We start from the raw sequence: 21,595 nt of genomic DNA on the forward strand, positions 1-21,595 counted from the left end.
GTTTGGTCGCACTGTTATGACAGGTTAGAGGTTATAATTTGTTATTTTAAATGTTTGACTAGCAATACGCGCTGTTTCTTTTCAATCGACTGAATTACGATTGATTGCAGAGTGATTTAAACTAATAATTTACTTAACACTATCAACATTTGTCAATAGTATGACATAACCTATAAACTCAGTTTCTCAACTTTTGTGTCAATCTAACAATTAATCAATCAATCATAGTTTACGATAATGAAATATCAGTGTACAATTATTTACCTTTATTGTTGTAGTTGTTGTAAATGACGAATCTAAGCACTCCACATTTTCACGAATAAACATAGTTATCTGCTTTATCCCGTGCGGCGGACCCACAGTTATCTGCTTTATCCCGTGCGGCGGACCCACTGGACGGGCATCGTAACGTTACCGGGCGTTACACTTTTTCATGAGTGACTCCGAGCCGCAACCTAATTTAAGACGTTGTCACGTCAAAAATACAAAATGATCGCTAGCAGCTAAAGGAGACATTTCTTGACCTATATAATATGATATATTTGATATTTATGTTTTAATTTGTCTTCTCTAATCAGCTTATTATAACATTACATTGTTGGATTGCGATCATAATATCCTTACCTACTGTACGATTTAGGTTTCATTTCATCAAAAATAATAGAAAAAAATAAGATAATCTACAAAAATAATTACTTTATTTACCTATGATTCCTAATAAATTTAATTTAGGTTTTTGTATTAGAAAAGAATAAAAAATCGAATTTGGAAATGTTGGGCCAACTCGATTTAAATTTGCAATGTGCTTTGTTATAATATAAAAATTATGTAAAATTAATTCAAGTCCTATGTAAATTTTTTTAATTTATACATATTTTTATTTCAATATCTTTTGTTCATTGATAAATGTCACTTGGGCTGATGTGGTAGCCAGAGTATAAAAGGACATGTAAGTTATGAATTTTTTATGATAAAAAAAAACTATTCTTTTTATTGTTGTATTGATATCTAATATAACAATAGTCTTGGCTACACAAGAAATAATCCTAATTTTATATCACATCTCATTACAGGATTGAAGGACAAAAAACTAATGTTTAGCTTAAAATTAAAGCATTAACATTTATTTTGAAGCCGCACAAGGAATTTAACAAATGTTCTATGAATTAATTGCAACAATAATTTTAATATTATACAAAAAATGGCTATCTTGTTTGAAGAAGGACTACGTCTGAAACATAAAAAATCACATTTCATTAGTACATTGCAAATAATAATAATATCTTTATTGTCATATTGATATATTACAATCATCGAAAAAGTCAAAGTACAGCAGTTTGCACAGAAACATACCAAGTCAAAATATAGTCTATGATGATTAATTAACTTAATATACAAGGGTCATCTGGAAAGTAGTACCCGTTAGCACTGCATGAAGCAATGACGACACGTGTAGCTGCTGGGCAGAGTCAGACCGTGTCAGTGGCTTGTGTGCCTGCTCTGTGTGAGGTTGTGTGTCTCTAGCATTGCATATGTTGTGTCAGTGATCATTTATAATGTTTAAACGAATTGAGATGCCGCCAGTTGTGAAATGAGGGCCATGATTGAATTTCTTAATATACAAAACGTTCGACTTAGTGATTAAAGGAGGTGTATGGAGACAGTGGGATGGACGAGTCATCTGTTCGGCACTGATGTCACAACTGGGGAGGGGGAAGACACACGGCAAGGAGTGTTCTGTCATTACAGACCAACTTCTGAGCTTGTAGACGAATGTGTCACAATGATCAGCAGTCACAATTGATAAACTCTGAACATTTTCCTGATGTGTCTTAGACAATTGTTCATGAAATTGTCAAAGGCCATCTTCATTATTCATAAATCTGTACAAGGTAGGTCTCTCGCATGCTTACAGATGAGCACAAAACGTTTCTGGGAGTTATTCCGATGAAGAAGACTCTTTTCTGACTCCCATAATTACTGGGGACAAAAGATGGGTTTGTTATAAATCAACTAAAGTAAACGACAGTCAATGGAGTGGCAGCATGCTCATTCACCAACCAAACCAAATGCATATTGTGAAACATTAAAGAAATTACGACGGGCAATACACAATCGACGGTCAGGTCTATTGTCTACAAGCATTATACTCGTTCATGACAATGCCAGGCCTCATGCAGCTCCGATAACACAACAACTTTTGCAGCAATTCAAGTGGGAAATCATCGACCATCTCCTGTTTTCAAGACTCATTACTGCAATCTTTGTATAGAAGAGAATTAAAGCTATTGGTATCACTGGAGCATTGAAAACAGCACATGATAGATATGGAATAACTCTATAGGGAGCATCATCTCCTGGAAAGTTTCATCGTGGTACTGCAAGCGAGCTCTGTGAATAATGGCTGGTCTGCAACCACAAGAATCCTGCCAAGAGATCTAAGTCTTTTGAGATCCTGACAGTTGTATCCATCTATATTATTATAGTCATCACTTATGTCTTAAAAGAAAACTTGCCAAAGATTGGTGAAGTTCACAGCCACAACACACAATGCCCAAACGATCTGTCTCTGCCCACACATGCAACAACTTTATATACAAAGAAACAATTCTTCAGCGAGGCTCTTCAACATGCTGCCTCATCACTCAAGATGTGTGACTAAAAATCTCAAGAAAAGACTGACTAGTTTGCTGATAAATACCATCATTTATAGCCTATATGAGTTTTCTAATTCTGTTAAAAAGGGTTTTTAACTGTTCATAAGACCTTAATTTTAATGTTTTCATTATTTTGCCTTATAATATGTGTAAAAAACATTATTGTTAACTTGATTTAAAATTGTTAATTTAACCTTATATTACATTAATATTAGTGAATACATTAAATCTGTAACCATTATTGATGAATGTAAAAATAAGGATATTATTGATTGATTGATTGCTTATTACAAAGATGCCTAAGGAGAGCATACCATTTAAATTTCTAAAATCTCTATCAAAAGAATTGTATAGTCAAACTAATGTGTTACATATTTTGGTATGAGAATCAGAAATTGCAGTTTCAACAATCAAGTTATACATGAGATAAGTTTTTTTACATCTAAAATGGATTTTTAACCTATGAAAATCTTGAGTAAAGTGTTGAATAATGTTCATGACTTCATGATATTTGTAATGGTCTACATAAGCTAACAGGAACAAACTCAAGGTGGGGATGGACGAGAAAGAGGAAGAGATCTTTAAGAAGGTAAAAGCAATATTGTCTAGTGAAGATACAGTGATATCGTATGATAAATTGAAACCTTTAGTAATGGTCTGCGATGCCTCGGAAAATGGCCTTGGATGTGTACTTCTGCAAAGATATGAAAAGGGAGATAAAAAAACCGATTGCTTATGCGAGTCGTACTCTTATGCCTGCCGAAAAAAATATTCTAACATTGGAGAGAAGCTTTAGGGTTAGGAAATTACACCAATACGTCTACGGTCGGGAATTCACAGTAGTGACTGATCACAAACCACTACAACGAATCTTTTGAAATTCACGAGATCTTCAGAAGGTTGTAAACAACCGTTTAGTGAGATAGGCTCTTGAACTAAATCAATACCAATATGAAATTGAGTATAGGAAGGGGAAGACAATGTATGTGCAGGTGTTTTGTCCAGGCTTCCAATTCAAGAAAAACAACCAGAGGAGACATATGTTAAGTTCTTAAATGTGGATAAAGTTAATACAATAATGTCTTTTGAAATGTTAAAACAAAAAATACCAAAGGATAAGGAATTGAAGGTGGTGAGAAATTATGTGAGGAGAAACTCTTGGCCCACTGTTGTCCCTGAACGTTTCAAACCATACAAATAGAGAGATGAATTAATAGTTGAAGATGATATTCTACTGTGATTTGGAAGAACCGTTCTTCCAAAATGTATGAGGGCTGATATTTTGAAGGTTTTGTACTCAAGACATCCTAGTATTGCAGCTATGAGATCAGTTGCACGGTACTATGTTTGGTGGCCTAACACCGATCATGATAATGAGATGTTCATAAAAAAGTGCACTCCTTGCCAAGAGAATCGAGATAACATAGAAAAGGTACCATTATATCCTTGGAATGTATCAGAAAAGATTTGGGAAAGAGTACACATTGACCTAGTTGGACCAGTCAATGGCTCTATGTGGCTTGTAGGTATTGATGCTCTCTCTAAGTGGGCAGAAGTCTGCTTGAAGATGACAACATCTACAGCAATCATACAACGATTACGCATGGTTCAGTAGATACAGACTACCAAATGAAATAATCACTGATAATGGACCCCAGTTTGTTTTAAATGAAATTGAAAACTTTTTCAAAAGAAATGTAATAAACCATATTAAGACTACCCCTACCATCCAAAAAGTAATGGACTTGTGGAACGACATCAGAACCTTGAAAAGGAGATACTACTCCACGAAAAAGGAAGTAGGAGACTGTACATTAGCTCTCAAAAATGAACTCTGTAGTTATAGAAATTCCCCTCAAAAAACCACCGGAAAGGCTCCAGCTGAAATGTTTTTAGGACACAGAATGTCCACGGTATTTGACAATATGAAATCTAATCTTACAGGAACCTTATGCTTATAGGAAAATTGAAGCAAAACTTTGGAGAGATCAAACTAGGGATACCCAACAAGAGCCTAGAGTCTTTGAAGAGGGAGAACTGTGGATAAAGAATGAACATGGCAGCGGTTGGTCGGCTGGAGTTGTAGGAAAATGAAATGGATTATACTAGTATGAAGTTCTTGCTAGTGGAATTGTAACAAGAAAGCATTCAGACCAATCGAGAAAACGTGTGGGTGCCGTGGATGAAAACAGGTAACGATCCAATATTAATGGTGATGACAATTATTATGGGGGAAAAGTATAGGATTGCTATTAATGTCAAATCACAGGTCTTATTATCAACTGATTGTTAGTTGAGAATGTTTAAATTATGAGTTAATTTATGTTTTGTCTAAATTGATGAATGAAATGTTTGTTGTCAAAAAGGAAGTTATTTTAGTAATTATTTAGGCTTCATAAGTCAGAGAACTAATGTTTCACCTGTGTCACATTACCCATGTTATTTGTTACCTTACTGTTCATTTGCTTTTGTACAGACTTATCAAACTTAAATATACAGAGCTTTTATTTACCTTAGTTAATGATGCATTGATTTCCTGCTCACAGTTTCTATAAGCCAGACCAACACCAATGCCACCACCAAAGATGATTGGCCAGCGTTTAGCTGAAACAATGCAGGTATATACTTAGCCTGTTTACTAAATAGACAAATTTCTATGACTAAAATATCTAATACAAACATCTCCAAATTGGAAAATTTCTTTAATAATCATTGAAATTAGCATCAGTATCAAAGTTATATGCAATTTGTCTCTTTAAAAAATTACAATTTTAATAGTTTTGATTACAACAGGGTGATGTTTCCCTTCAATGTTCATACTTGAATCCTTTCATTTATTCATCCAGTGAATAGAAGGTTCTCTCCAGAATTGATGAGGTGGTGGGACAAAATGTATGGCATGCCCTGGGTTGTGATGGTGAATAATTAGATGTCTTGTTTGTACGGACAATTATTTCTCGATTATAAATATAGGATTTCTAAGTTCGAAGAAAACTGCTTCACAGCTCTTTTGCAATTCCAGATCTGCAAGGCATATCAGCTATATTTTGCAAAGTGAGAACTGTTTGAAGATTTGTAGTAGATCCTCCTCAGAAAATTACACCATAATTTAAAGAGGATCAGATAAGGCAAAGTAGGCTGTTCTGAGCCTTCTCAAGTGCGTACTGCTTGAATCTGAATACCAGAAAGATTCTTGAGCAGAGTTTCTTACATAACAAAGATCAACATGCAGGTTCCAAATAAGGCTCCAAATATAGGTTCCAAAATAAGGTTCCAAATGAAGTCAATTAATGTACTAAACAATTTTAATTACAAGATTAATATCTGCAATTAAAATTATAAATTCTCACATCTGCATTTTTGTCTTTAGTGGTAAAACTACTGTTGTTCTTCATTTAGAACAAGGTTGTTTAGAATGAAATAATCTCTGATCATGGAAAATGCTTCTTCTGAATTGACTGTCAGTTGCACCCGTGTAATGGCAGTGTCATTAGCATAAATATCTGTCTGGTATGATCCCTATAGATTAGTTGGTTAATAGTTTTTCGGTGCCAGGGCAGGCAAAAATTGTGTAAAACAATGTAACCTGATAGGTCAGCATCTAATGGTGTAGGTGCTGTAAGTCTCGTGAGAACTACTTGGCAATAATTAGCAGCTACAGGATTTCAGGGTGGAAAAATTTTAAACTTTTGATTGCATTTTAATTATAAAAAGACATCAAAGTGTTTGTCTACACATAACATAGCTAGTTGGAGGGGTTGAATCAATGTGAATGATGAGTTTAGCTCCAAGGAAGGTGAACCGGATCTAAATTCAACATTCACAAAGTGACTGTATTTTACAACAAGAAAATAACATACAACAAAGATAGAAATTTAAACTATTATTATTTGCACTTGTCTCATGTAAATATTAATAATGGTGTACAGCTGTTCTTCTTTTTATTTTAGATGTTTAGAGCTAAACAAAGGTTTTTGGGATTGTGTACATTATCCACAAAAAGTATTATGCAGTGCTGGTAGTCTACAAAACAATAATACAAGAAGTCAGTAAGCAAATAACAAAATATACACATTTGTATTGAGGCCATTATGTAGTCTTTTTATCTATTTGTATTTTTCAAAAATGTATATACTTAAGTATTTATAGGCCTAAACGCTCACATAATTTGTTTAGAGTTTGAAGAAGCACATGTTGGCAGTCTCCTTCACACTGTAAATACACTGTTTTTGATTGTTTCCTCCCTATCTGCACTCTACTCTATGCCTGCTTCTGGTTACACACCAAGCTAATGATATGTTATCGAGTTAATCATGCTAACAAGAACAAGAAATTTGCTTTAGTCTATTTTGAATCTTGGCTTCCTTTTAAATGAGTGAGTTTAATATCATTGTTGAAAACATATTAAATGCAGTTTTTTCCAATATCTTAATGTCTTCCTTATCATTGTGATAGGTGTAGAGTACCATATCAAATGAATCTATTCCACGTGTTTATTGTAATTTAAAGCCATTGCAGACTCTTTTCTGTAATCAACCTATCCTCTTTCATGTTTCACTTCTTTTTTCCTTCACAGTTTCAATAAACAAGAATAGCTAGTTTCTTTTATTAATTTTGTGTCCATACATTAACATTAACATTTAATATAACTTACAGTAAACTTTTTATCTGACCTTCAACAGGAAGCCTTTTTTTACAGACTGTGTACAGTATAGAATATTCATTTTTTGGAAAGCATTCTACCCAAAGGAATACTAGTAAAAATAATTATTGTAAAAAGCCCTCAAACCTAAGTGTGTTAGTTGAGGGCTGCAAAAAAACCGGCAATAGCAAAACAGTCACACAAAAATGCAATTGAATTCTACAAAATAAAAGTAATTATCAATATTTCATACTACTACTCATAATATTATAATTCTGATTACAACACATACCAGACATCATAGAAATAAACAAGAAAGAAAATAAAGGAAAATAATCAAAAAATTGGAAGCAAAAAGCAATCTCACAACTTATAGCCAATGTGATCTATTCTCGCAAAAAATAAATCAACCTATACATAAGTTAAGACTTTTAACTCACTTTCCAAGCAACATAGTTAAAAAAAAATAAGTTTGAGATTGTAATAAATACTATACCTTTGAATAAAAGAAGAGAACTCAGCAATCCTAGAGCTAATCCACCACCTGAAAAAAATAAATACTTTAATTACAGGGAAATAATCACACTTTATGTAGACTGATAAATGATTAAGAGATCTAAAATTGGCAAACAAAGGTGAGAATAGTGTTGTAATAATTGTATTCAGAGGACTTGAAGGAAGCCTTAGGACAAAAGTCATTACAAGTTATGAGTGGTGATGTAAGTAACAGAGGTATATACATGGAAATATCAAGGAAAAGTGATAGTAACCAATATAGAGGTTTCACTCACTGACCCTAATAGATCACTTATGATCTCAAAAGGAGTATTCAAAGCAAAACGGATGGCTAGTGAGCTGGATATAGCCAACTAGTATCTAGTAATCCACATGACTGAGAAGTGAACTCACTACATTACTTCAAAGTTCAGTTCCTAGAGCGAACAATCTTGGAGAGTAGACAAACCACTTCTTTTAGAAGGTAAACGTAGATGCAAAATAAAAAGAGCCCCCCCTCCCAATAATCCTCGTTGCACTTCAGATTATTTTTTTTTTATTGGCCTTTAACGTTTGGCAAATGTGTGGAAACTTATTGTACCTCAAGGGTTCTTAAGATAATTTAGTTTTACAATTTCTTATTGTATGACCTACCTGTTTGAAGGTCAGATGTATTACATCCTGAAGCGGTCATTTAAAATAAGAATATAGAGTGTGTCTTTTAATGTAAAAAACTTACCTTAACCCTTTAAGGAGTGTGTGTAAACTCTACAGAATGAGTAAGGACGTCATATGATGTTTAGCCTCTTTATTTTTGTATTATCGTAAATGGAATACTATTATACTGATTGCCTTTAAGTATATTAAGCTTAGTCTGTAAAGTGGTTCCATCTATCGGCAACATATTTAACTTCCATGTTTGTGCTCGCAATATCTTGTAATCTGATTTTACCACCAGATCGCAGTAGCCACCTGGTAGAAGCCACTGACTCAAGGTTGTGTGATGCGCGCATCACTGAATTATATACTAGCCATTCCTTGTATACTGCATACTGTGGCCATATTTATCTTGTGAGAGTGACTTATATTTGTTGATCAACCATCTAGCTTGTTACTGTAGTCCAAATGGCAGATAATATTGATAGTCTGTCATAGTGAGGAAATAAGATATTTGATTTTGAAAAAGTACTGAAATATTGCCTTGTGCAACATGTAGTCTTTTTTTACTAAGCAAGCTTTCAAATGTAAATAAACATTTTTTTAGATATTTTAAAGTTTTTTATTTTTTACACCTTTTGGTAATTTTTTGGATTCCATCCTTTACTCATTTTAGCCTATCAAAAGAAGACGTCATATGACGTCCATAATCCTTAAAGGCTTAAGTATTGAAAGGATGGTTTAGAATTTCATGATTTCTTACTAGATAATCTCAGTTTGGAGGCCAAATGTTTTCTATCCGGATGCAATTATTTAACATAAGCACGCAGAAATGCTGTTTCTTCTAATGTTCTTAACTTACCTCACGATTTGTAAGAATTGTTTAGAATGTAACGATTTCTTACTGGATGTATTCCATCCTAAATTAACTAAATAACATAGACTGCAGAGATGGGGGTCACTGCTAATTTTTATTATTTGCATCAATGATTATAAGGATAATTAAGTATTTTATGATTTCTTAATTATTGAAGGACTGCCTTCTGGAAGCCAACTGTTTTCCATCCTGAAGAGGTCAGTTAGCATCATAGTGCAGAGATGGTGTTTCTTCTGATGTTCGTCATTTACCTCAAGGATTGTAAAGATTGTTCAAAATTTATTATTTCCTACTGAAGGACCTCTTTTTGTTGTTGTTATAAGTTTCAAACAAAAACTAAACAAACAACTTAAATTGTCAATACTACAGTATTTTAACTGTACATACAAGTTAAACTGAAAATCTCATATAGGCTATTTATTTTAACGACTCCTTTCATAAAGGCTCATAATTGACATACACATTGCTTTTTTCATTAACTGAAGTCTATTGCATGATCTCCTTATAGAAAACAAATGTATTGTGTAGATTTATTCTGTGTAATATGTTCACTCATCCTATTATGAGAAGAATGAGTGTACTCCTAGTAAATAGTGTAGTTAATTTTTTTTTGAAAATGTTCGCAATTATATTGAACAATGTTTAATCTAGTTATTGGTTTTTTTTTTACATCCATTTTCAAAAGTTGTATATTCAACCTATAAATAAAATGTAAATAAATACAATCTCTCAAACTTAATTTCTCTTAAGTATGTTGCTTGGAAAGTGAGTTAAAACTGTTAACTTATGTATAGGTTGATTTATTTTTTGTAAGAATATATCACATTGGTTACAAGTCGTGAGATTATGTTTCAGATTCAATGGATTTATATGTTACAGTTCTATATGGTTAGCCGGTGAATGCAGACCTATTGTGACGTGTATTCTGTAGTTCAGTTTTAATAATTGGGCTGTTATGGTTCCTGCCTTATGTGTGTCACAACACTATGGTATGTTTTGTTCACTTTAACCTAGAATTTAGTCATGCATTGGTGTAGTATTTTACCTGAAGAAGGGCTCAGATTTCAGATCTCAAAATGTAATGTTACTGGTTTTATTGTTTCACTGAACAATGGCAAATGTCCGGAAAACTCTCTTTGGTGCTTACATAAGTTATTTGTACAGTTTTGACTTTGTGGAAGTAGTACAAGTACTAGTACCTCCCCACCTCTTGTCATGTCTTATCACATGGGTTTCCTAAGACACCCAAAGTAAGTTTGGAACTCCTGGTTAAAATTCTTGGTTTGTTTTTTCCCCCCAAAAATAGACATTGAAACAGATTTTAGAACAAATCAACTTTTGTAATAGGAGGGGCTCATGGTGACCCCAAAGGGCAATGCTTTTGGCGTAGTCAACACAAACCTTTCATGACTTCTTCACTTAATTTTTGGTACATTTTCTTCCAAACTTACTTTTTGGTATATTTTAATTATAATAGGACAAGTACAAGTTCTTGTAGCTCAACACCCCTTGTCATGTCAGGTTTTTTAAGCCCTCCAAAGTTAGCAAGTTAAAACATTTTCAGTTGGTTTCCCAAAAATAGACAGTGAAACAAGTATTAGAAAAGATTTGGTCAACATCTTACAACTTATATAAGAAATCATGAAACCCACTCTAAGGAGGGGGAGTTCGGAAGTAAAATGTACATCACACATTTTGTTATCATATATTGTAGAATAAGCCATAAGAAAACAGCAAAATAAAAAAAGAAAAATTGAATCAGGAGTGGGCTATCACCCAGAGCTTACGGGTCAGCGACTGTCCTGTTAGGCCTTTTCGATTGGCTATGTATGGAGTAAGTTATTCATAATTATACTAAGCAATACATAATACAAAAACCAGGTCTGCTTATCATACTCTACCCTTGTATTATTCATCAACATGTCTTATATGCAGTATTTCTATAAACAATTTACGTACGGTATTGCGAATTGGCCAACTTTACTTTGGTGTTACTAAGATTGTCGCATCAAGAAGTATTAGTCTGCAGTTGTGGTACAACCATGCACTCATTAATCATGAATTGAAGGTGTTAAATCCAACTAACTTTAGGCAGGCATATCTACAAAAACTTCACACCGTGATGTCCTAACAATATTAATTATCTAACCTAGCCTACTTATTATAAACTGATTTAGGATACTCTGTGATGATGAATAAGAGCTCAGTAGTCTCCTACAAATCTATATTATGAATGGAGGAGCAAACTACTTTTATCAACCCTGCTAAGGAATTTTCACAAAAATATTCTTTAATTAACACTTTGGGAACTTATGTATTAATTACATAAACCTAATACTACATGCTGCATATAATTATTCCTAAAAATATAATTAAATTGAAAATTCACCAAAATAACCTATCCTAGCCTATATACAACACATTTGATTGTAGTTTACCTGCTTTAAGAATACCATCAGTAACACACCTATCCCATTTTTGGCCCAGTTCATCTTCGGAATGTTTCTTATTTATTTGGGCCATTTTCAAATCCTAATTTTAATATTTCACCTTCCCCTCCCCACAACCTTTTCTTCAATATTATTCTCACTTTAGATATCACGGCACTCCACAGTCCACATACAAAACCCAATTTTTTCGTCCTAGGTGTTATGGTATGGTTGGGTCTTTTTACTGCTTTGCCAAGTAGCCAGCTTTATAAAATATCCATGAAGTTTCAAGGTACAGTATTTATTGGTATTTTGATGTTAATTCACTAAGCAGTGGGTCAACATACTGTAATTTATAAATGTTCTTAAGAAATTTTACATGGATCTTTTAATGTCCGAAAAAATGTTTTCACTTCCTAAACTCTTTCAATATTAAGGCTACTCAAAAATCAATTAGAACGTTTTTAGACGTATTGGAATTTGGAAATAGCTGTTTTAAAACTATGTTGTCTAATATGGCTATATTTTTGACATTATAATAGGACATTTTCTGTAGTTTCTGTCTTATCAATTGTATAATTAAACAGAGTAATGTAAAGTATCCCTTGATTGTATACTAACATTTGCGTCTCACATTCTCATTCTACTCATATTAATAATTTCCCTTTAATTTAAATTGCAAGTTTTAAATTATGGGTATCACGTAAAGTCATTTTAAATAATATGTTTAAGCCGACTGGCCTTTGGAGAGTGTTGTTATAGGATCGTAAATCTTTCGATGTATAAATGTTTCTTATAGCTATTGAAGTCCCCAATGGTTTCATTCAGATTATGCGGTGTACTCCATTAGACGATCCTTAGCTAATCTCTCCACTGTCTCGTTTAGTTTTATTTCAGCTTGGTCTGAAATGGATTGGAATACAATCTTTTTATTCGGATCTACTAACGGAGTGTCAAATTAATACCACTTGTTTTTAAACTCATACTATATGTATTTAGATCCTTGATAGAAGTTTGAGAATAACATTGTATATTGTGATTATTTAGGGTTGTCACAAAATTCACTGCAAAAAAGATGGCAGATATTTCCGCTGTATGATAGGCCACTAGAAAGTCTTTACATGCAGTTTCCAAACATCTATTTATGTATTACATGTTTAGGTCATTAGTGAATCCAGACGCACTTGAGGAACAAACTGTGTCAATGGAGCATTGTCAAAGAATATAACATTTCCATTGGCACTGAAGCATCATAAAATGTGAACGAAGACGAAAAATGAATATCTGGGTATTATTATATATTTAAACTTTTTAATAATACAAAATACAGGTTTAAAAACTTATTAACTTTAAGAAAATTGTTTTCATAAAAACCACCAACATACACACATGGTAAACTAAGCAAGATATGGCAATACTTTATATGACACATCTTGCTTATTTTGATTTTCAAATCAAATAGTAAAGAATAATTTGTGAACACTCTGTATAATTACAGGTTAAAAACTATATCTAATAAAGTCGTGAGCAGTCAGGATTTTGTGGTCTAGAAAATCTTCTCAATCAAAAAGGTCTCAAAACAGGTTTCCCACATGGTATTAAGGCTCTAACAATAACCCCTGTAAACATCCAACAGAGTTACTAGGCTGGAGTAACCGAATGGCAAACGATGTGGAGTTTAATGTTTTCAGAGTCTCGTGATGTTTATTCTTCACGAAAGGGTTTGATCAAATGTTACACAATGAAATACAAAATAAATATAATATTAGGAACAGACACCGATGTAATTGGTTTACGTTTATTTTTTATAAAAATAAAAATAAATAAAAAATAAAAATTAGGAACAGACACCGATGTAATTGCTTTATGTTTATTCTTTACATGATGTATGAGGTTTCAGCCAAAATGTACTGATGTAGCCTTATTTGCTTTTAACAACATTCCAATATCTCAGAACCAACCAAGCAATTCAGTTACCGTCAATTATACTCCTCAGACAGTTTAAATTTTCACTTATAATTGAATCTGAGACATCATTAGTAAACTTATTATTATATCACTTTTTAAATTAACTTTCCAGATACATGTTGTAGAGTAAGAAATACTGTGGAAAGAATTCAGCCCTAAGGAAGCACATATACACTAACTCCAAACTTAAATTAAAATGCAGTTTTTTTAGATTTTAGGAAGATTTTAGTGTTTGTAGTAAGATATAAATATCCGGAACCATTTAAGAGACATATCTGAAATCCAAAATGTACGTAAAATGCTGGTAATGCTCTCTTGAGAAAGAAAGCGTACATTTCTCTGAAAGTGAGATACCCACAAAATCCCAGACTGATTTCAACATTTGAAACCCCTATTAAGGCATAGATTTCAAAATGGAGCCTTGTGTTCTTCAAATTATAAAACTTCAAAAACTGTATAATCGTCTGAGGAAACCCTCTGGTTTAGGGGGGTCTTAAGAACGTTCTCAACGAACTCGAAAACTGGTCTCCGGACAGTTTTTGAGAGAGCCCGTCATTTTTGTGACTGCAGTCTCAGTCGTGAAATTTCTTATTTTAATTTTTAACTGTCTTCTGTAAACCATCCATCGCTCACACTCGAAAACCCCATAGTTAGTGTCCTAATGGACGGAGTTTCCATGATTGGACGTTAGACTATAAACTTTGTCTAACTTATGGAGGTAGGTCCGAAAAACCATGACCGTTGAGGAATTTGGATATCAGAAAGTTGATCTTGCCAAACCCATGACTCAGAACCAGATTAGACGACGCATTGACGCTGCCTTTGGCTCACCTATAATCGCATAGTGATAGAGTTTAGGCACAATAGTGCCTTGAATGCGTCACAGATAACCCCAAAAGTCCTCTGCGACTCAACCAGAAACCGCTACACTATCCATCATACATATCTAAAATCATACAGAATTGAAGAAGTGGATTTGCTATTTTGAAAACCGTGTAGAGGTAGTGTGTTTAAAATATGAATTCAAGATTTTGTTCTGACGAAATGTGAAGACAATCTGGACAGAATTGTAGTGTAAAATGTAATAAAATAACAGAGCTGAAAGTCAAAGGTAATAATTGTTGTAAATATTTGATTTCAATTTGAAAGATTTGATTACATTAAACATGAACAAATATGGAAATGCAGATATATCACGCTAACGTTTGAAACTTAACAAAAAGAACTCTAAAGAACGTAAATAATTAATATACATACGAATGTTTTAACAGCGATAACTTATTTTGATATTAATAATGCAGAAAAAACCTTCAACCAATGAGAAAATGGGCACCATGACCAGCGTTCCTTTTGGTATGGTACTCAACTAGGGTCCATAATCGAAGAAAATTTGTGAATCGAAGTGGAAAATCATTATTGCAGAGTTGTTTAGAATATCTAATTTCAATACGCTCTCACTTTTAATACCCACTCTGGCTCACTAGAAACTGTAGGCCATAGTTTCCAGCACATTACACGATGTACTAATTTTAATTTGTATTAATTCTATATTGATACCATCAAAAACGTTACTTTGGTATTATTTGGAGGCCGCTATTTTTATGAGCTTTTCATACTGGGGAAATAAGAACTACACTATTACAGAGAACATACTTTCTTTGACTTATAGTGAAGATTAGATGTCATTATGACGATTGGTTCTTGTTTTCTGCCTACCAAAAGGAAACCATGTCAGCGAGAAGGAGGTCACGTTATCCTTATCTACTATTTGTTATATGAACTAGTTAAATACGTACGTATTATATATAAAAATAAATATTACACGTGTTCACATAATCGGAGCTTGAATTTAGGTACTATCTCGAGGGATTTTTTTTCTTTCTTTGCCAGAAGTGCGGGGTGGCGCCAAAGGGGCTACGGAAGCCCGCACTGATACGAGTGGCAATTCCAACTGGTGGCAACCCGACCTCAGATCACGTTGACCGATCTGCAGAATTTGCATCGAGTTTGATATTGATAAAATATCTGGTTTGTATTCTGTCAAACTCCAATAAATATACGGTCTTCTTGGTCTTAAATGGATTATTATTGTAAAATACATTGATATCCGGCAAGGTATTTGTTTTGAAATAATACATAAGTTTTACTTTTCAGTTGATATTTTAAACCCACTACCTCTAGCTCATAAATGAAAACTAGTTAAAGCGTCAATTTTCAATGATTTGTCACTAGTTTAAGCCATAATACTAAATCGACAAAATTGTACTTTACGGTAAAACAGCTTTTGAAATTATGAACTATATGAGGCATAGAAAATATGATTTGGTGCACATTCCTGGGAGGAATCTTTCCAACAAATCCTTGAATATGACTATGAAGCATTGATGACAATTTCACGAAAATTTGTTCTTGCAGTAAATAAAATAAAAAAAATAAACACATTTTTAATGAAATTAATCTTTTTGCAATTATAATGTTTTAAATTGACATTATTGTAGACCCGTCTAAATTGATAAAAACTGCTGTCACGAATTTTATTCAGCAATAGAGGTTTAAATATCAATTCTAAATAATGTTAAATTATCCAAACAGTACTCTTTTCGGAACCCAAATTAACTTAGAGCGAACTAGTTACTTTTTTCTAGCCACCACTGCAATCCGTTTTGAGCATTTTTATAAAACCTTTCCAGTATTTGATAACAAGATTATTGATTGATGCAAATCTGCTGATAAGAAGGCTTTCTTTAGAACCAATAATTATTATAGTTATAATGAGTTTGAAATTGGCGCCCCGTGTAGATGTCGAGAAATAGTTAACCCAGCTTCTGATGACTTAGGGACCACAACATGGATCTGCATAAGATAAGAAAGTAAAGGACAGAAGTCAAATTTTGGAACCGACTTTTAAGGACAGTCAGACTTTTAAATAAATGTAATATTAACTTCAGAACACTTATTTCAGAATTAAAAAGAACTGCAGTGATACTTGGTTCATCCAGTCTTCCAATTATAAATCCAAACAATCTTTGCATCGTATCCACCTAATTTTCCTTCCCCAGGCTGTAAACAATGTCACATTCAAAGCAAGATAATTCCAAATGACATTGCTGTACTTTTTTATATTTTACTTTTCTAAATCTTTTGTTGTCAAACATAAAGGAGTATGTTTTTTGATCGGTAATGAGATGAAATGGCCGGCAAATGAGGCAGTGCCTCCACTTCTTTAAAGATTCTACTATTGCTTGGGCTTCTATTCAATAGATGAATGACAACTTTCAGATTTGGATTAGGTTTTGGAATAAAAGGCTACAGTCAACTTGTGAGGGAATAGATTCAATCTTGAAATTAGATGCATCGACTTCAACAGTTAATAATATGTTATCCTGGATAGGTGCTTTAGTAGTAGAGAATATATAGTTTTTAACAGATGAAATGAGTTGATTGTTTCATGAGATAGTGTAAAACAATTTGAAGGATAAAAGAAATTTTATTTTTTCTAAGAAGTTCTTTAAAAATCAGAATGATGAGCAAATATGCCTTAAGTTCGACGCAATGATTGAACATCACGAAGAAGAGGCAAGTTATAATAAGAGACTGAAGACGATTTGAATCAGGTCGAATTTCATGATTGATAATTACATATCTAAATAGATTAAGCTTAACGTGTGCAAATGTGCATTTTTGCATGTTCAACGTTAGATTGTACTTCTGAGCTCCATCTAAATATCTTTTCGAGTTCTCATCACGCTCAGTTTTGTCCTTCCATCCAATAGTCACTTCATCTAAATCCATATATTGCACTTAAATCCTTCTTATTGTACTAAAGAATTAATTATTCTTTGGAAATAGGAGATGCTATTTGTAACCCCGAAAGGTGTTCTGCAAAACTAATAAAGACACCCACAAGCTTCAAAAACATTATAAGAACGTTCTTCCTTTTCAATAAGTATTTGACGGTACGCACGTCTAATGTCTATAGTACTAAACATTTTATACTTGTAAACATTGTTAACATACTCAACCCTAGGCAGCAGGTAAGCATCAATCGATTGATTGTTTGATAGTAATCTATTCACATTCGCTTCCTCTTTTAGTAGACGTTCATCTCCTTTTAAGAGTATTGAATCTTCTTCTGAATAACGCCTTGATTTTACAGCAATGGGTCTACAGTCAAGACGAGTTAGTTTCTCAAACAAGCGTACTGGTTTAACTCTAGCAGCTGATAGTCCGCATACTTTTAGCGGAGGTTTCTTACCACGAAATGAAACTTTAATACTCTGAAATGTTCTTTGAAAATGTCATGCCCTAAGACAGCATCCACACATAATCCATCAAGAATAGAATTTTAACTTTATGGTATCCATGGCACTGAATCTTCATATATATATCAGACAAAAGCCTGCAGTTTTAGGCTGATAAGAAAACTTTTATGAGAAAACTGTTACTCCTCTTCTACCTACACGTGATTTACTAAAACATATTTCCGAACTGTCATTATCGACTAGTGCATCAGTTTGAATCCCATTAACTTCAGTTGCTATGGTTGATTTTGATAAAGATTAAGGAGAAACGATACGATTAGCCAGTTTATTACTTTGAGACTTTTGAGGTCGAAGGCAAAGGTTTATGTTATGATTTACAAACTTTCTTAAAATGTCCCTTTTTACCACAAGTTGGGCAAAAATGATTGGTTGCTGGACATTGACTCCCCGCGTATGGTTTTTGCTTTAACCACAAAAATAACACTTATAAAATGTAGATAATAAAATGGTATCCTCGTCATTATTCGAGGACTGATTACTTTTGACCGATATTTGATCGATCGCTTTAGAATTTTGAATCGAGTTGAATACAGACTCTTGATTAACATAGGATTTTGATTGATACTGAGCTGATTCTAAAATATAAATTGCGGCCAAAGATAAATTGTGTCCAACGATAAAGTAACATTTTTCCATGCTCTGGCCTTTTTTTAACTTTTTCTTTTAATAATAATCAAATGTCTTTATTGATGGCACATTTGAGTCTGGCTTTTTCAACAAATATCTGTAGTGCATAAACTGATTGTAAATTCACATAATAAAAGAAAATTATATCCTTCCCCTATAAAACATAAATTTAGTGCAAACATTTTAATTTCTTCGTTCCATCGGTACTATACTTGTGACTTCAACTTTACTTGATTCATCACTACAATTATTGACATCTTTTTAGATAAATAATGGGACAAACTATTTTTAATTTTATGACTATGAGCAATGAATTGTATATATTTTCTTTTACCTGATTTTCTTAAGCCTCCACTGCTACTCTTAAAATACGAAATTTCTGTACATTTGTTTTAGCAAGACTTTCTATTCACATCACTTCTTGTTTTAATCGGTCTGTATCGGTAAAACTACATTCTTGCGCGGGTTTTGGATAAATTACTGTAGAGTTTTCGTCGGTATATGTCGATTTTAAACTGGGAGGCCTACTAATTTGCTGTTTCTTTCTACACTAAAGCTTCACGACTGTGTCTGGTAGATTGTGGCATGACTATGATAAAGATAGAAAGTGTCACAAAATACCTTCGTGTACTCAATATTGTTACAGTTCTGTAATCTAAACATCTTGCAATGATCACAGTCGCATTCTGAAATTGCATATTGCATTTTCGCGTAATGTACTGACCTTTACCCTATAATGCCATAGTTCATACCTCTGGTACTAATATCTTTATCACTCTTACTAGGGATAGGAAAGGAGCCACTGCAAATGAACTCTAAAACTATACTTTTAAATAGAAAAATGTTGATTTAATATCACCCTTGATTACCCAAGGTTATTGCTGTAACGTTTCAGCATTTATATTAAGGCACGAATATACAGATAGCGACGTGACGCGATGCGATGCAATGCTATGAAGTACACGTTAATATATGGAGTTAAGTACACAAAGTGCGTAGCGGAATGTTTTATAAAGCATTATCATAAAGCACTTTTAATTTTTCCAGACTAATGTATTTAAAATAATTAAATTTCCAATACAAATTATCAAACAAATCTAATTAATTTTCCAAGTTTGGCCCTTTTCTGCTGCCATGTTTAATACTCTATGGTCGTGTCTGTATTCGTATAGCTGAAGTTGCCGATTGCTGCTTGCTTGCTGTTGACTTGTCCCCGTTGTCGTTGTCACGAATCAGAATTGGTTGCTTGGGAAGAGTGCTCTAGTTTTAGTGTAAATTAGTGTGTTATGAATTTTCAATTTCTTTCTTCAGATTTAGACAATTGTCCTCATTCATGGCTTTTTAAACATTTCTAGTTGTCAGTTCTGTTTTATGGATTTCTTATTGTGACTCAGTGACGTAATAATTAGCGACGGGCTTTTGCCCTAGTTGTTGACTTTATGCTCAAGACTGGTAAATATTCTATACCTATTTCTATTTCCATTATAATATTTTTGTTCTGTTCTAGTTCAATAGCCTAACTATATATAAGATATTCTGTAGTATGATATTTCAGATTTAGGCTGTCACAGCTATTCTATACAGCAGCTTTCTTTTTGACAGAATTTTAAATGATAGACTAGACTATCTTCCAAGGTATGTAATAGGCCCTACATATCTAGGTCTAACCTATTTAATTTTTTTTTAAATTGTCAGTTTACTTGTATTTAAAGATAATAATAATGAAAAGTACTACATAATATTGAACTGAAAATTCACACAAGGACAAAGAAGATTGGTTCAAAAATATAATAAATTAAAATAGCATTTAATAGTGTATTAAATATGCCATAGTAATACTGGGTTGTTAAAAGGGGTAAGGTACGATAAGCCGACCCAGTTTTTTACATCAAGAATGTAGTGATCGATACCTTATATTCGCATCTCATATCTTAGACTATAAATCGATATAAAGTTATCTATGGTCCTCAATAACAATCATATGTCTTAAGTTAAATTAAAATATGAATTTAATTTTTACAGTGATCAAACAAATTATTATAACCAAAATTAGGAAAACTGAAGACGACCATATTCTCTCCTCTCACAGTTACAGTTGTTTATTTACCACATTTCACATAATGAGGTTTTCAGCACGAGTCCAACATGTTGAAGCCACGAAAAAGTTTTCTAAAATTGACTGCTATTTTTAATAATTAAAATTACTTATGTAAAAATGGAAATATTACCCTACGTGTATTATTTTAAAGTGTTCTCAGCTGTTGATATAGATTATTTATGTTAATAGTTCAAAATAATTAATCAGTATCGATTGATTATATCGATGGTTGTGATTAATATCGTTTGCCAATTTCGATATAAAAACCGGATCCGCTTATCGTACCCTACCCGTTAAAAGACCAAATGCTTCTTTTGAAAATTATTCATTTAAATTTAATGAATATAGGTATGAGGCTGTCACAAAAATAGACTAAGATCTGATCAACCTCTTTCAGAGTCAAAACATTCTTTACAGGTATAAGTGTTTGTTAAGAGTGGAAATCTTATCAAAGTTTAACCCTTTTAGTGCCGCGAGTCACGCTCCGTGACAATGGGTATCGGTGCAAAAAATGCCGTCGTCACGGAGCGTGACGATTAGTATTTGATTTATTTTAGTACTCTGATATTGTAATAACTGGCTAATATCGATGCAGACATCTTCCTAAGATAACCGAGTATTCGGATCGATCGATGTTTGATGTTCAATATTGATCTATTCATTGTATACATAGTCGAATTCGAATTGGTTCTTATATAGTTTGCATTGCGTTGAGTGGCGTTGCGTTCTGTTTGTGCTGTGAGTTTGAACCTTAGTTTCGTTTATTTTTATTTCAAAATGGAACGAAATAAAGTTAATTGTGATGACTCTGGTTTATTGAGAG

General features: G+C 33.0%; 2 protein-coding genes across 3 annotated transcripts in view; one reads left to right on the top strand and one right to left on the bottom strand.

The window, feature by feature from the left end:
• Nucleotides 1-1,096: 1,096 nt before the first annotated feature.
• LOC124361871 (MICOS complex subunit Mic10-like) lies at nucleotides 1,097-11,969 on the bottom strand. Its single transcript, XM_046815919.1, has 4 exons — nucleotides 11,767-11,969; nucleotides 7,796-7,843; nucleotides 5,170-5,261; nucleotides 1,097-1,231 (listed from the first exon to the last, which is right to left on the bottom strand). The coding sequence occupies exons 1-4, from the start codon at nucleotides 11,849-11,851 to the stop codon at nucleotides 1,226-1,228; spliced, it is 231 nt and encodes a 76-aa protein (XP_046671875.1). The 5' UTR covers nucleotides 11,852-11,969; the 3' UTR covers nucleotides 1,097-1,225.
• Nucleotides 11,970-19,844: 7,875 nt separating this feature from the next.
• LOC124361879 (sister chromatid cohesion protein PDS5 homolog B) overlaps nucleotides 19,845-21,595 on the top strand; it is a 69,069-nt gene continuing 67,318 nt past the window's right edge. Inside the window, exon 1 of one of the 2 annotated variants that reach the window (XM_046815931.1) lies at nucleotides 19,845-20,126. The gene's annotated coding sequence lies outside the window, so the exon portion shown is untranslated. The remainder of the gene's footprint in view (nucleotides 20,127-21,595) is intronic. The other variant, XM_046815939.1, reaches the window with a different exon arrangement.

Source organism: Homalodisca vitripennis, chromosome 1 (genome assembly GCF_021130785.1).
Source record: "Homalodisca vitripennis isolate AUS2020 chromosome 1, UT_GWSS_2.1, whole genome shotgun sequence".
NCBI lineage: Eukaryota > Metazoa > Arthropoda > Insecta > Hemiptera > Cicadellidae > Homalodisca > Homalodisca vitripennis.

What these genes read in the sequence shown, in the direction of transcription:
- LOC124361871 (XM_046815919.1), bottom strand. Translation starts at nt 11,851, where the DNA reads ATGGCCCAAATAAATAAGAAACATTCCGAAGATGAACTGGGCCAAAAA. An exon ending in TGATGGTATTCTTAAAGCAG is followed by an intron (nt 7,844 to 11,766) that starts GTAAACTACAAT and finishes TATTTTTTTCAG; the next exon opens with GTGGTGGATTAGCTCTAGGA. An exon ending in TTCTCTTCTTTTATTCAAAG is followed by an intron (nt 5,262 to 7,795) that starts GTATAGTATTTA and finishes GCATTGTTTCAG; the next exon opens with CTAAACGCTGGCCAATCATC.